This window comes from Fukomys damarensis, unplaced genomic scaffold (assembly GCF_012274545.1).
Source record: "Fukomys damarensis isolate Sample0158 unplaced genomic scaffold, DMR_v1.0_HiC HiC_scaffold_14, whole genome shotgun sequence".
Taxonomy (NCBI): Eukaryota; Metazoa; Chordata; class Mammalia; order Rodentia; family Bathyergidae; genus Fukomys; species Fukomys damarensis.
This window is the reverse complement of record NW_022900926.1, coordinates 37572330-37587781: the sequence shown is the minus strand read 5'-3', so window position 1 is coordinate 37587781 and position 15452 is coordinate 37572330. Positions and strand designations below refer to the sequence as shown.

The 15452-nt window shown below is 41.8% G+C and overlaps 1 protein-coding gene across 2 annotated transcripts in view; it reads right to left on the bottom strand.

Annotated features, from left to right (window-relative positions):
• Positions 1–15452, bottom strand: part of LOC104852780 — a 62881-nt gene that overhangs the window by 15822 nt on the left and 31607 nt on the right. For both annotated transcript variants that reach the window (XM_010610565.2, XM_033763330.1), the window contains exon 6: positions 11047–11118. In XM_010610565.2, the coding sequence (XP_010608867.2) occupies positions 11047–11118 (72 nt within the window). The remainder of the gene's footprint in view (positions 1–11046; positions 11119–15452) is intronic.

Here is a 15452-nt window from a genome sequence, read left to right as displayed (position 1 = left end):
CAGCAATGTATAAAAATAATTATAAACTAGGATCAAATGTGATTTCTCAAACACTAGTTCAACATTACAAAATCAACTCATGTAATCCTTCACATTAACAGGCTAAAGAACCTCTTTACCAGAACCCTTTCCCAGTAGATGCTCTAAAACCTGCTCATGATAAAAACTCTCAGCAAACTAGAAATAGAAGGGAACTCCCTTAACTTGATAAAAGAACATTTACAAAAAAGAATAGTTTACAGGTGATAATCACAGTAACAGCGAGAAACTAGAGGCTTTCTCCTTAAATCTGAAACATTGCAAGGAGGCTGTAGCCCACCCACTGGGACTAGCTCTGACCAGCCATCAGATCAGACTGCCTTGCCTTGCCTTATCTTTCCACAAAGCTGGTCAATAGGTTCCCTTGGGTCCCTCAGTGTCCTATGGTGGTCCACTGCTGTTCGATATGGCTTGCTGTGGACTGGTATCATCCTGCATGATTGCAGAGTGTCCCAAGCAGCTGAGCACTCCATCCTGGTTCCTGGAGAATACTGGCTTCCCCTGCTGAATTGCAACATAGCTCCCTTCAGAAAGGTGGGAGGCTTCCTACATCACAACATCAGATGAGCAGCACTCCCTAAGCCAGAGGACACCAGGGTGACTCTGAGATATGATATGAAATGCAGTAATGTCACATAGTTATCCACTCTCCATGTTTTGAGGGGACTCCTCGGGCACATAGATTTCCCATGCCCTAGCGATCTGCAACTCACTGGTATACAAGAGAAGGATGTAACAGGCAGAAGGTAGGAGAAGGGGGAGGACAGGAAAGGGAGGAGCCAGCATGAGGGACTGGGTGGCTATTGGAAAAGATGCTTTAAGCAGGTAAGAATAAAAACAAGGGGTGAGTGGTGGGAGATCACTCACACCTGGAAGCAAATGCTCAGGATGGGGAAGACTGACTGAGAAAGGCCTAGGTTAGCTTAGTGGTAGGTGATGTGCACAATGGTGTGGGGAATGGCTGTGTATAAGGACTATTCTGGTAGTGATGAAGACCAAGCGCTGCTACAAAGAGAGGAGATGTGTTCCTACCCCCACAGCCTAAAATGTCACAATCCAGCTATTAACAGAAAAAGCTTGCAAATATGAGCAGAGTCCATTTTTTTTTTCAGTACTAAGGATTTAACCTTGCACCTTAGCACATCCCCAGCCCTTTTTATTTGTGTTTAGTTTTGAGACAAGGTCTCTCTAAGTCACTAAGGTGCCTGGGCTGGGCTCAAATTTATGATCCTCCAGCCTCAGCCTCCCACAGTACTAGGATTACAGGCCCAACCAATTCTTATACTAACTGTGAATTCAAATTCACCAGTAAATTATTTAAATACTTTTTCCTTTAAGCATATTTTCCTTCCTAACAAAAACTCCTGACATAAGGGCCATGTTTCTGGGACCCCTTGGACATTGGCGTCCTCAATCAAATTGAAGAGACCCAGAGGGTGGAGATCAGATCCGGCAGCAGTATTCAGCTGGGGACTCTGGGTCTGGTAGCTTCCAGGGCATCAAAGAGAGCCTGGAGCTCTCACACCCTCTCAGCAAGAAAGAAAAGTCTATTGTCCTAAGCTCATTTCATCCGACCCAATATTGTATTACTGAGGACTAAAGTCTACAGGGAGCAGTGCTTTCATGGTCTGCTCAGGCTATTCCTGAGACATGAGCCTCTGCAGAGAATTGGTTCTCCTGCCACATCAAATGCAGTTGGCCCAAGGCTGAAATGTTCCATTGTACAGAAATGGAGCAGGGTGTGGTAATACACAGCTGTAATCCCAGCACTCTGGGAGGCTGAGGCAGGAGGATCAAAAGTTTGAGGATAGCCTGGGCAATTTAGCAATTTAGTAAGACCCCACCTCAAAATTGAAATTAAACAGGGCTGCGGATATAGTTTAATGTGAAGGTACTGCATTCAATCCCCAGTACTGGGGGGAAAAAGTCCCAGAGTAACGGAGTTTCTAGGATCCATTTTTTTAGACAACAAAAGAAAAATACTGAAAGCAAAGTGAAAAGAAAAAGCACTCATCGGAGACTAAAATTCAGATAAGGAGGCAAAAGGAAAACACAAACCCACAGCTTCAGATTATTCCCTGTCACTCCTTAAGGCCAAAAGCAAGAGGCGGAATGCAGGGAGGAGATATGGGAAAGATGCACGAAGAAAACCTGGAGGTGGCTTTGCCGCCTGGCCTTCCCCTTGACTCTAGCGGGCTCGGGTGTACACGTCCCTGTACATGCACAGCGTGGCCCTTGGACAAGTGCCTCCAGGTCAACAGCACATTTCTCATGCGCTTGTCCCAATGTTCCTGGGCACGAAGGGCCACTCCAAAACGATATGAGGCAGCGCGTCTTTCCTTGTAAAGTTAGCCGGTAGTTGTTCCCAATATAATACCTGGGACGCCCATTTAAAAAGGAAAAAGGAAGTGGTCAAAGTCAGGCTTTTTTGCAAACTTCAAAGGTGGCCCCCTCCCCCCTCTTTACATTTTACTGTCTGGAGAGCTGACTCGTCTGCAGCTGTCGGCAAAGACTGTCCCGGCGTCAAACCTGCCTCCTCACGGCCCATAAAATTACCGCAGGGAACCAGTCACAGGTGTGGAGGGAGAGGAGCAGGATGCCCCTTAATGATCTCTGACACCCCATGCTGAGCTGCTGCGGGGAAGGGCTGGAGGGAGGTGCCGAGGTGCCTGTGCTCACAGCCAGTGTCTCTTCGGCTATTTGCAAGGAAGGATAGCGGCTAGCTACAGCTGAGGCCCAGGAGTCCTCTTGCCCCCGGACAGATCCATAGGTCCCAGCTCTTCCCAATAGAAAGCTCCGTACAATGCCGGCCCTTGAAACCTTAGCCCACTAAAGGAGGGGAGCCCAGGAAAAGCAAGATTAAGTCAGCTCACAATCCAAGTTTGGAATCAAGTCCTGCCAGCATCAAGTTCTGTCACAGAGGGATTCTAAAATCCACAAGGGTGGAGGTATCAATAAAAAAATCAGATACGGGTTTGCAGATGTCAGACTTCTGTTGGTATTTATGTAAGACATTCTGTCTTTTTTCTTCTAGTGACAGAAGAAAGTAATAATTATGGAATACCTCGGAGCCAACTGTAATGAATCTTTGCAAATTACTAGTTCATTATGCCCTTTGCTTTTGTGCCAATATTTTGACTCAGAAGGGAAAAACCAAAATTCAATTTATTTAAAGTAGTTTTGAAGGGTTTATACTGATTTTATTGGACGGTTTGAGAAGTACATAGGTTTCTTTAAAGAAATGGGATGATGGATGTGACATTTTTGCAAAAGGGAGAAGAGGGAGGAGAAAGACCAGCTCAGACTGGTAGGCCAACGACCGGTTCTGCAGCTGCACAGTGGACCCTTCATCTCCATGGGAGTGAGGAGTGAGCAGCAAACGGGAAAAAAAAAACACGAAAAAAAGAAAAAAAAAAGTTCTCGTTTTTCGGTTAAGGCCATTACTTTATATTGGGGTACCCAACAACTAAAACGGACTTCAACATGTTTAAAAATCAGCAGCCTTCATGGTATATATACTCCTTAGTTATTTTCACTCTTTGTTCTGTTTTTTGGTTTTTTGAGACAGGGTCTCACTATGTAGTTGAGACTGACCTGGAACTCACTATGTAGCCCAGGCTGGTCTCGAATTCACAGCAATCCTCCTGCCTCAGCCTCCTGAGTGCTGGGATTACAGGCATGTGCCACCACGCCCGACTTATTTTCACTCTTTAATACTGTGTTTTCTTTCTACATAATACTCCTTATCAAGGCAATAGTTTTGATCAGTTGTATCTGTTGGATTTCATACTTAAATTCTACAGAAAACTGGGAACTCATGGAAACATTTCTATGAAGCCTGGTGGTAAAAATCCATCATTCAGAATTGAAGTCATCCTTTCAGTACTAGAATCAAATGACAATAAGAAATACCATACTCTTAGGGAAAATTAATAAGACACACATGTGTAAATTCCAAATAGTTTCTCTGGTATGAAAAACTAAAAGTGTAAATAAGGATCAAAATGTATAACTGATATTGTACAATACGAAGAAAAGGTCTAAAAGAGTAGAGGAAGTGGGAGGGGTAGGGGAAAGGGAAAAAGGGAAAAGAAAAGATATGAGAAAAGGAAAAACATGGAAACAATGTCTTTGTAAACAGGGAGGGGTGGAGGAGGTGGAGGGAGGGCTGGGGAATGGGGAAAAAATAAGAACCAGGATAAGTCATATAAAGGTACAAGATCCCAATGATAAATGTAACTGTATTGTATACCTAAAATGTACCAATAAACTTAATAAAAAAAAAGAAATAATATCATTTGGCAAATGTTTCCTGGGAATCTAAGCTATGTCAGGCATTGTACTAGGAACTTGGCATATAAGAACTAGACCCAATCAGTGTGTAGTTTAAATGGATGAATGCAAGATAATAAAGAAGGCAGCTTTAGTATTTTTGATTCCAAATTTTTTATTTCAATTTGTCTTTCTATCATTAAATCCCAGAAAAAAACCCATCAAATTAACGTCCTAGATTGGAGGCTTGCAAATGCCAACTCAGGAGCCAAATCAATGGCTTTATATTTTTCAAAGCTGTTTTTAAAAAGCACAAGGAAGAGGGTCAGTGTAAGAGAAACTGAGTATGGCCCACAGTCTGAAATGATGCCTCTATAGCCCTTGCCAGATCCCAAGAGCCACTGTTCTGCCAGTCTCCAGCAAATCCTTCCCTTCTTATTCTCGGAGCTTGTTCTAATGTAGATTAATTTTGCATTTATTTCTATATTCCTAATTTAGCATTTATTATGTAACTTTCTTTAATGAAGAAGTCAGTCCACTGAATACTTCAACAGTATTCAAATCTTTTTAATTTCTGAAAGATGTTTCCTGGTACTGCACAAAAGCAACTCTTCTTCCTCAGACATTTTACATGTCCAGAATAAATATATTTTGGATAATCTGAATTCTTAATGACCATGGTTTCTTTGTAGCTGAACACAATGATTGTTTAAGACCACATCCAGGTGTAATTGAAGATGTCTTTATTTAAACACTAAAAAGGGCCGGGATTTACCTCAGTGGTGCTGCCTGCCACCTGCCTCGCAAACGCAAGGTCCCAAATTCAATCCCAGATACCAAGAAATAGATAAATAAATGCTAAATATGCAGTTGTAGCCCATAAAATTATACCTGATTTCTTCAATAAAGCATTTGGATTAAGCTAAAATTCATATTACAAATTTTCTACAAGAAATCAACAGTGAAGCCATTTGAATTTCTACATTGATAAATCTACATGCCATCCTTATGATGACAGTCTACCCCTCATATTCTGAAATTGGGATGTTTTGAATTTTCACTTTAGGCATTTTTATACTACTTTTAGACATATTTAAGGTGAATAGAAATGCTACATTTTGAGAAAGTTAGGCAAAAGTAATTAGACTGTACCTATTTCTAAACAGGTAGAGCATCTAAAAGAAAAGAAAAATCACACAAAAAGAAACTTCAGGTTTTTTTTCCTCAATTTTTTAATTGTATATTCACTCAATGTAAACATAGCCAAAACATATTTTCCCAGAACTGGGCAAAATACAGTGGGATCCTTGCGCTAAGCAGAGGATCTGGCTAGTTCCTAGGCCAATGGTCCCATTTGGCTTATGTCTTTTAAGGCCATTAGTGCCATTTGTACCACACAGGGCTACAGCCACATTCCACAGCCGAGGACTGAATAGGGTCAGGGCTGATTATGAATGGCAGTGTCCCCAGGGCCCAGGGTCTGAGTAAGTGCATTTTTTCTCCCCAATTAGATAACTGCATCTTAAATTCCCAACTAAAGCTGTAAAGGGAAGACAACAGAAAGCTGTTTCTAGATCTGCATAACTACAAATAGCTCTGCTAGCAGCTATGGGTCTCCCCAAAGTTTGTTTCCAATTCCTTTGAACAGAGCTTACTAAAGACAAATCTTTATAACCCAGAGAGGTCTGCAGAATTGCAAAGTTTTGAGGGATACATGTCTCCAGACAGACACAAGTGGCTGTAAAAGATGATCCAGGATGAAAGTGAGGACCAAAGCAGAATGCCTTAAATATTTTGAGAAATTTGGGAGAAAATATTCAGAAGCATGAAAGTAAATATCCTTAATTAAAAATAAGGCACCAAGACCTGTCATGTAAAGGTACAAGATCCGAATGATGAATGTAACTGTACTGTACACCTAGAATGTACCAATAAACTCAATGAGAAAAAAAAGGGGTACCTAAATAGGCATGATGCCTCCTGAGTATGGTGGGCCAGGACTGAGCTCTCCAACCTCACATGGGAATTCCTGGGCCACCCCGAGGCAGGAGCACCAGGAAGGAAGGAGGACGATGCTGTGATGCTATAATGTGACCTCTCTCGCAATGACCGCATTGCCTATCACACACCTGCTGGAGCTGCCCACACAGCACTCGGAACTATGCTTTGATCATGTGACGTGGAGCTACTTTTTTAAATTATGAGGCAAATACAGGAGGGATTGTGTCATCCGAAGCTGAACTGATTCGTGGTGATGACCAAAATCTAGGCAGGGGGCAGGGACACAGCATAATGTTCTCTTTCCATTATTTTCAAAACTTTATTTCCTATCCTACAAAAAAATTTTAATTTAGCATGCCTATTAATTTTTAAGCTGAAATAAACTGGATAAACAAAGAAAACAATCGTATTTAATGAGTAATCAGCTTTTTCTTTTTGGTATCATGGATCGAACAAAGGACCTTGTGCTTATGAGGCAAGTGCAGTGCCACTGAGCTAACTCCCCAGCCCTAGTGAGTAGTCAATTTGTGAGAGGAACTTTCTATAAATTATATGTTTAACTGAACTCCTCAATCACTTCTGGGCAAGAATTCATACTCTTATTTTAAAGATGAGGACACTGAACTGGGGGAATTACAGGGATTTACCTGCATGTGCCACAAATAACTGAAGAGTCAGGATGAAACCCACACCTGCCAGACTCAAAACAACTTGCAATATTGTATGTCATGATTGAAAGTGTTTGATGAAGCTAAGAAAGTAAACTGCTTTGACACATCATTATGAATATCTTATCCATATATAGTAAATAAGCTTTAAACGTGTGTTTTTTTCTACCTCTCTGTTTACATCTTAACTAAGTAGAACAATATTTTGACCTTCACAGTGGGGCTTGACCAATTGCTGGCCTCTGTGATGTGAGTTCCTACAGAGAAACCCTACTATGTTGGTAACTCTAGTAACAACTTCACATTTGTAAGGGGTGCAGCACATGTTATCATAGGCCATGATCACAGTGGTATGGTGGGTTAAGACTTCATTCATTCATGCATTTATTCATTCCCATACCTTACATATTTATTTTATTTCTACTTGCTGTGCCTAGAACTGGGCTAGATCTTAAGATACATGGAGACAGAAAGGTTTGGGTCTGGCCTAAATGCATTTTCAGATCTGCAAGAGTCACTGATTACATGAAAAGTAAGATAAGTAAACTCTCCTCATATTGAAATTATTTGCCCTTAGTGGTTCCGCTGCCTGCCTCACAAGAGCAAGGACCCAAGTTCAATCCCGGTACCAAAGAAATTACTTGCCCTGAAAATCATAAGGATTCTTAGAGAAGAATGAAATATTTAAAAAATAGTTACCAGTTAGAAGACATGGTTTCAAAAAACACTAATTTTTTTCCTTCATTATATTTCTTTTCCTCCCTCAGTTTTGTAGCCTTAAGTTTCATGGGTCTTATATAGTCTATGAAAAAGTGTGCATGGTGGAAGATAAACTCAAACCCACCCCCAACCTCTGCACCCTTAGTCTCCAAAGTATTCTTCATAGCAAAAGGGAAGATTTCCAAAATGGATGTTTTGAACAAAAAAGTAAGAATGAAGCATCAATTAACTCTGCACATCATTGTCACAAACATCCTTGAATTGGACGCTATACTGAGAGACTCTAGGACTTGGCACTGATATCTAACCACTGCCAGAAGCCTGTGGGCTCTTTCCAGTCTCTGAGACCACACTCTCAGTCTTGTCTGATCTATGCTCAGTAAGCAAGTGTTGGATGGGCAAAAAGACCAGGCTGGGGTAGGAAGGCATCTGCCCCTCCCTGTAGTCGACTGCCAAGGACAGGATGGAGCCATGGCACAGGCCTCAGCAACTCCATTTGTCATGTGACAGTCAAGGGGACACATCTCAGGCTGAGGTCCCATGTGAAGAATCTTCCCCTGAAGAGCTGGCTTGTTTGTTTGCTTGCTTGCTTGTTTTCATAGTACTAGAAATTGAACCTAGGGCCTTTACATTTAGCTACAACCCCCAATCTTTTTTTAAAATTTTCTATTTTGAAACAAGGCCTCCCTAAATTGTTACGTTCTCCAGCCTGGGCTCAAACTTGCAGTCCTCCTCCTCAGGTTTCTGGAGTGCTAGGATTACAAGCACATGTCACACGCCCAGCCTCTGAAGAGTTTTGAATCCTGAGGTAAATGTTATAAAGAAAACAGAAAGAGGGAGGTCACTGTCCAGGCACAGTTGAATATAAAACAACATTGACTAACCTGGCTTAGTGAGGTCAGGAGTCAGGAACACGATTGCCTGGTACAAGAAGTCAGACACAGATACAGAGATCATTGTGTGCATAGGCTGCCTTGGGCCTGGGAGCTCACACCTGGGCCAGGACAGGCTGTGTGTCTTTGAGGTGAGCCACCAGAGAAGGTCCGCAGAGCAGTGAGGCAGGAAGGAATGGTGGGGGGAAGGAAGACAGAGGTGAGGGAACCCACTGCTTCATCCAGATAACAGGAGGCCCCTTGTGCTAGCTTTTCCTGTGTCTTTAAACAGCTTGATTGATCTTAGGAGTCACCGGTATGACAGCATCCTCTGCAGACCCTCTCTCAGCATTAGGGAGCCCCAAGACCCCAGGTCTGTTGCAAGCAGCCTGCTTACTGCCTCCTCACTGGTGGCGGGGTGGAGAGTTTTCTCCTAAGACAACCCAAAACCATGGCTTTTCTCAGGCACAGCTAAGGGTGTTGAAGCAGTGAAGGAAGGGAGGGACAAGACTATACACAGGAGAAGGAAAACTGAATATGAGGCCTTTTGAGAAGCTTCTGCCAACCACAGAGAACTGACAGGTGTTCAGAGACCTGAGAACTGGAGCCAAAGCAGAGGATACAGGACTTGGGGCAGGTCACACAGAGACTTGGAAAGGTGCCCTCCGCCCTGCCCTCTTCATCAGTAGTAGAAGTATCAGCCCTACGGATGCCCTTAAGCTTCCTAAAACCTCTATCATGGCCCTTTTCCAAGAAAATCTAAGCTTGGATAACATAAGTGAAGATTTTTAGAATTGCCTGGCCGCCCACAAGTGCATTTGGTGAAATGGCATCACCTTGAAGCAGGGAGTGAAGTAAATTGCAGCATTTACAAGCCAAGGCAAATGTTCAAAGGGCACTCGGCACAAAGAACAGATGGCCGATGGGAAGCCAGCCTGCATTCTGCCAACACCCACAAAATGCAGATTTTTTAAGTGCTTGAAGGCTGTTTATGGTCTGAGCACCCAGGAATTGACCCCTGTAAGCTCCTGGGACAGAGGAAACTGTCTTGAAGTGTCACTGCATACTGGATCCCATGACTTTGCATCCTTCTCGCAGGGGAGTTTTGTTTTGTTTTTAACTAAGATTGAACCCAGAACATCTGTCCTGAGCTACATTCCCAACCCTGTCCTGAGACAGAATCTCACTAAATTGTCCAGGAGGGACTCAAATTTAGGATCCTTCTGCCTCAGCCTCCCAGGCACTGGGACTATAGGTGTGCACCTCTGTGCCCTGCTGGGAATTGAGGTGTGTTGTTTTCATTAAAGTTTTAATTTTATTGGTACAAGTTTGTAGTACATCATGATCATATTCCTCATGGAAAGTTGGTACTTGTATATAATACATCTTAATTCTTTTATGAATGTGTCACCTCTGGCTTATAAAAGCCAATCAGAGACTCTTTCTACCCTTTTCTATAATGTGAAAGAGGAAGACAGGTGCAGCCGATGATCTGCCTGCTGCAACCAAAGGCAAAGCCAAAGAAGGAACACTGGTCATTTACATCCTCAGCTCTGGATCCCTGGAATTACCCACACCCTAGGAATATCGTGATTGCACACGAGTCCTTAAAAATCCAATTATAGATGCTCCAGAGGGAGTTTTTATTACATTTTTTAGCTCTCAAGAAACATCACTGTAAAATTATAATTCTAACTTCTTCCACGTTCAGTGAAGTGTTTACAATAACCACTCACCCTAGAAGGATCCCTTTAGTAAAATGATTTTTAAAAACCCAGAAACTCCAAATTGCTAATAGCCAACCAAGGAGAAATTAAGGATACAGAATATATTTTCATTGAAATGTTCTCATTCATTCATTTCCAACTCCTCTAGTTAGTTTCTCATACTGGAGTGTTTTTGAACTGCACATACATTGTCAAAATTAAAAAGTACTCTATATGCCTTCCACAGTCAAAATCAAGTTTCAGAATAATACATCTAAAAAAATTACCATGTTAGTCATGTGAGAACTTGGTTCATTTTTCTGCCTTTCAAATAATCTATTTTGGAGCCAACTCAAATGAGAGCTTTCTAACTGATGATGCGTGACTAGATAGATGGACAGATAGACAAATGGAGGAACAGACAGATGAGTGGGTGAAGGGGTGAGTGGGTGGATGGGTGGATGAATGGATGCATGTATGAGGGTGGGTAGATAGTATTTGGTTAAAGTCAGAAATAAGTACTTAGTATTCTCAGAGACATACACCCTCACACAAAGAACAATATCCTCTTCTAAAAGGAATGACACCAAAAATATTCACCTGATTTTATCTTTACAGAGAATACATTTGCAGACACCATCTCATTGTCACATAGATTCTACCTTTAATGTATTGAGGGAGAAGATCATTTCATCATATTCAGCCTTGGTTTAATTATTGAGTTGATAAATAATCTTAAGGTCACCATGAAGACTTTATGTCACTTACCCTGGGAGGTGGCCGCTGAAATTCTTCTTGTGTTTGAGACAGAGAGGGTACTGGTTCCAGAGATGTCTGGATCTGTTTTAAAAAATCAGTCTCAATTCTGCTGGCAATAAGCATCAAGATCTCTTGGGTAGGACATGCCACATTGCATTTCACAAAAATAGCATATTTCTTTTGTAAAGAAATATGAATTTCTGAAAGTAAAATATATTCTTACGTGTTTAGTTGGTAATTGATATAACATCTCCCTATTCAAATACATATAGTAATTATATTTGTCTAAATTCTCAGCAAATGCCTAACAATTATAGATGCTCAAATTGTACTGTTATTTTGTACCCTTTTTAGATGAAAATCATCTTTCATTCTTGAAATTGTTCTAAGTGGATACTAGTAATCGGCAGTGTACACAACATACAGCACTTACACACACTTACTTATTACTCCTCAGAATATCTAGATAAATTTTCACAGTAACTTCCTGGTCACAATCAGGATGAATCAATTGGTTATCAAGAAAAGTAATTTATAGCTAGAAAAGTTGAACTAATTTTTTTATAATTTCAGACTCATTGAAAACTGGATTAAGTCAAATTAGTTTATATTAATATGATAGTGATTGTTTTGACTTTTCACAAACAAAAAGATTTTGATTCCATATAGCTCAATAACAAATATTGTTTCCACTTACATTGAAGAAAAACGAAGATTTCCACAGAAACTAGCTGCTAAAAAGGAGAGTGCAATGTAACTGAGTTCACTTCTAAACTATAAAGCCCACAAATCGTGGAAAGACAAATAAAAAGGAAAATTTCAAAGAAGTGAAAAATAAAAAGAGCAAGAACTGTCCAGATGATGATTTATTTTCCCAAAAATCTTCTTCATGTGTTTCTGATACATATTTGATTCTTCTAAAAACAGGGGTCATTTCTTAACCTTGCTATCAAAAGCCCACAATCACAGTAATTTGTTTTTTCTTCCATCATTAGTGAAAAAACATCAGCAAATATCCCTGCAGTAGTATAGAAGTTATGGGGTTCTTCTTCCACATTTAAGGACCATGTTTGTGAATAAAGTGGTATGGACTGAGCTTTTGAAGGACAGCCCAGTAGTTAAGGCTTATAGTACACATCAATAGAGTGAACTCGTGTTCACAAGTCTAGTATGATGTTGCCCTAAAACCAAGGCAGCTAAAGGAAAGGATTCAATCCTGGAGATCCATTAAAGGGCAGGAGCCAGGCTGGGGTTGTCACTCAGTGGTAGAGCCTTCGCTTGGCACGCGTGAGGCCCTGTGTTCAATCTTCAAAACATACTATATCATTCTTATGATTTTTTCAATCTTAAAATTAGCACATTCTTACTTACTAACCAGAAAGGGGTGGGAGGCTCTTGATAGTAATCATAGTCTAGGCATATGTAGGGCATATAGTGACCTTGATTCACAACACAACACTAGTTTAACAGGAGGGGAGAAATCCGACATAAGTGAGTCCTTTTCCTAATTCCTAATCAGGCTCCATACAGCAACCCCCATTATTGTCTTCTGGAAAAGAGAATCTGGGAAGTGTCACCCAGTGTGCAAGTGAAAGAAGACTCTCTCAGAAGAAATCCTCCTGGTAATGAGTCAACACCAAGCAGTCAGTCATTAACAGATCCAGATGCTGAGGACCTGCAGTTAATTAAATGTGGACATTTAAATGCTTGGGCTGAGTCTGTGTGCAGAACCCTGGTTCTCAAACTTGGGCCTGCACCAGAATCCCCTGGTGAGCTGTTTAAACCCATTCAATAAGCTAGGCACAATGCCACACTACTCAAGATCTACTCAGCAGATCTGGTTGATGCTACTTGGAAAGCTAAGGTGAGAAGATCACAAATTTGAGTCCAGCATGGGCAACTTTGTGAAACCCTCTCTCCAAATAATAAATTAAAAGGGATGGGGATGTAGCTTAGTGCTATAGCACTTCTGAATTAATCTCATGTCACAACAAACAAATAAACAAAAGAAAACACTCCTTGCAGGCTGCAACCCCAGAGTTTCAGATTAGGAGGTGGTGAACCTAGGAATTTGCATTTCCAACAAGTTTCCCAGAGGCACTTGTTCCAGACCAGTAGTGATAAACTATGGAATTAATGGGTTGTGGTCTTGGGTAATGGTGAAGTATTTATCCCGATACCCTTCAGGAACCTCAAACTCTAGAACATAGCACATCTGTGTCCACAGTTCTCTATTACAACATTTCTCTCAGGAAGAGGAACTTGCTTGGGGCAGAGGGGCAGGTGTGAAGGCCAGGACTCTGGACTGCTCATTGTGCTTTGCATCTGCTCATCAACCTGGCAGAAAAGAGATTGAGTTTGCAGAGAATTACCAGTGATCCCATCCGACACCCTCAGAAAGCTTCTCCAACAGTCAAAAGGATGACTCTCCACCTGCAGTAGGCAAGACCCTTGCAAACACATCCTGGCACTGCAGAAATATCGATGAGGTGATGGTGAGAATTTGAGAGCTGTTGAAATTGTGCTCCCAAAATAATTAGCCACTCCCTCACTGGGTGTCTTTGATGGGGGCAGTTTCAACAGTGGATACCCATTTGGGGGGTGTTTCTGTGCCCAATCAAATCTCCACTTCTCTACTGGCGGCACCACTCACATCATGCCAGTCTTCGGAGGTGAGAAGTAGCCACTCCAATGGGACACAGCTGCTCAGGCACTGCTCACCATCCCTGTGGCCAGGTCTCAGCGAGTCATGGACATTCTTCTCGGGATTGGGGGAGCTCAACTCAGAAGAATCAAGACTATTGGTTAAATTTCATCCAATACTTCACCACAGTAACTGTGATCACACATTCTCTAAGTTGCATTATCCTGAACTGCATGGTTTCCTCAGACACTGTGAACCTGCACCAGCAAAAGCTGTAAACTGCACGTGATGGGGTCCACAGAGGTGCATGTGAACCCCATTTCCTTCCCACCAACGTAGGTCCAGTCCTCCAAAGGAGCTCTGGCTCAGCTCACTATATTGTCTTGCTTGTTGACAAGTGCTAGTGCAATCACCTTAAACTCATTTTGGATTTAATTTCAAGTGGCACTTCTACTCTTTTCATGTGAGGGGTCTTGCTTCCTTTGGGTTTATTTTTTTCTCACCTTTCTGTGAAGTCTCCTCCCCAGGCAGCTCCTGAGCCCTGTGCATGCAGAGCAGCAGATGCAGGGGCAGATGTGGGGGTCTTGCCACCGCCCAGGGCCAGTCGGATTAAAGGCAGTGGCTTCCTCACAGTTTGGTGTGAGCTGCACCAGCCTTCTTGGGTTAAAACTAATTGCAAATTCACCTGAGGGTCCTCCACAGAGGGTTTCTGAGAAGACAGCGGCAAAGAGCAATGGCCATGAAGAGTCTTTCAGTCCTAAAAGTCACTCTACATTCATTTCATCCACAGATATTGATGGTGAAATCAGTGGGCCCCCAGTCACTGGTCAGAGGCAGGGGCTTTTGCATGTGCTGTCTACACATCTGAAAATTCCCTGCGCTTCCCTGAAGGAGCATGCACCTTTCAGGCAGGCCTGTGGGTTTGGAGACAGAATGTGTTCAGATCCCAGTGTCCACTCTGTGTTACCCTGATTACCCATCAAGTATGTTATCAGATTGCCCTAATTTCTATTTCCTCACCTGTAAAGTGGGTTTGCTAATGGGCCATGGGCTGTACCATTTCACGGCTTTTATGTAAAGATTAACTGGGATAATCTATGAAAAATGCTTGAAAGATCATGGTGAATATTTAGTGTCATTTGCCTGGGCCTATATCTTACTGCCTTAATATGAGGTAAAACCAATTTTCTACTAATCCAATATTTTATTCAGGGCATCATCTTTTTGTTCATTCTTCAAAACCTTTTCCCTCAGTTCTGTAGCTATGGGTATAACAGATAATTCTGCGAATAAGTCATATTTAAATTTGACTGTGGGTTTCTTCTTTATATAAAATAATGTTCACCTGCCTCAAGTGTAAGTTCCTGGGTTCAATGCCCAGTACCACAAACAAATAAATAAATAATGTTAACATTCCATAAAAAGCTATGAGTCTGAAAGCTGTTGCTACAGACCTTCATTACATTCAAGCAGCCACTGGAATTGGGTGTCTCTGGAGTGTTTTTCACATCACATATTTTTTTCTGGTTGCTTTTTTCTGTATTTGAATGATTACATATTTTTAATGAATGGAATATTAGATGCCACCTAGTGAAACTTCCTGCTCAAACCACAATGTTGTGGGGTGAAGGGATGGTGGTGGGGGAGAAAGCACTCAGTTTAACAGTATGTATGTGCTCATGTTATCAAAGGTCATGGGGGCCCGAGGATGTACTAGATGTCAGCTATCAAAAACACACGCACAGAAATCCTTCTTATGTTTCTGGTCTCC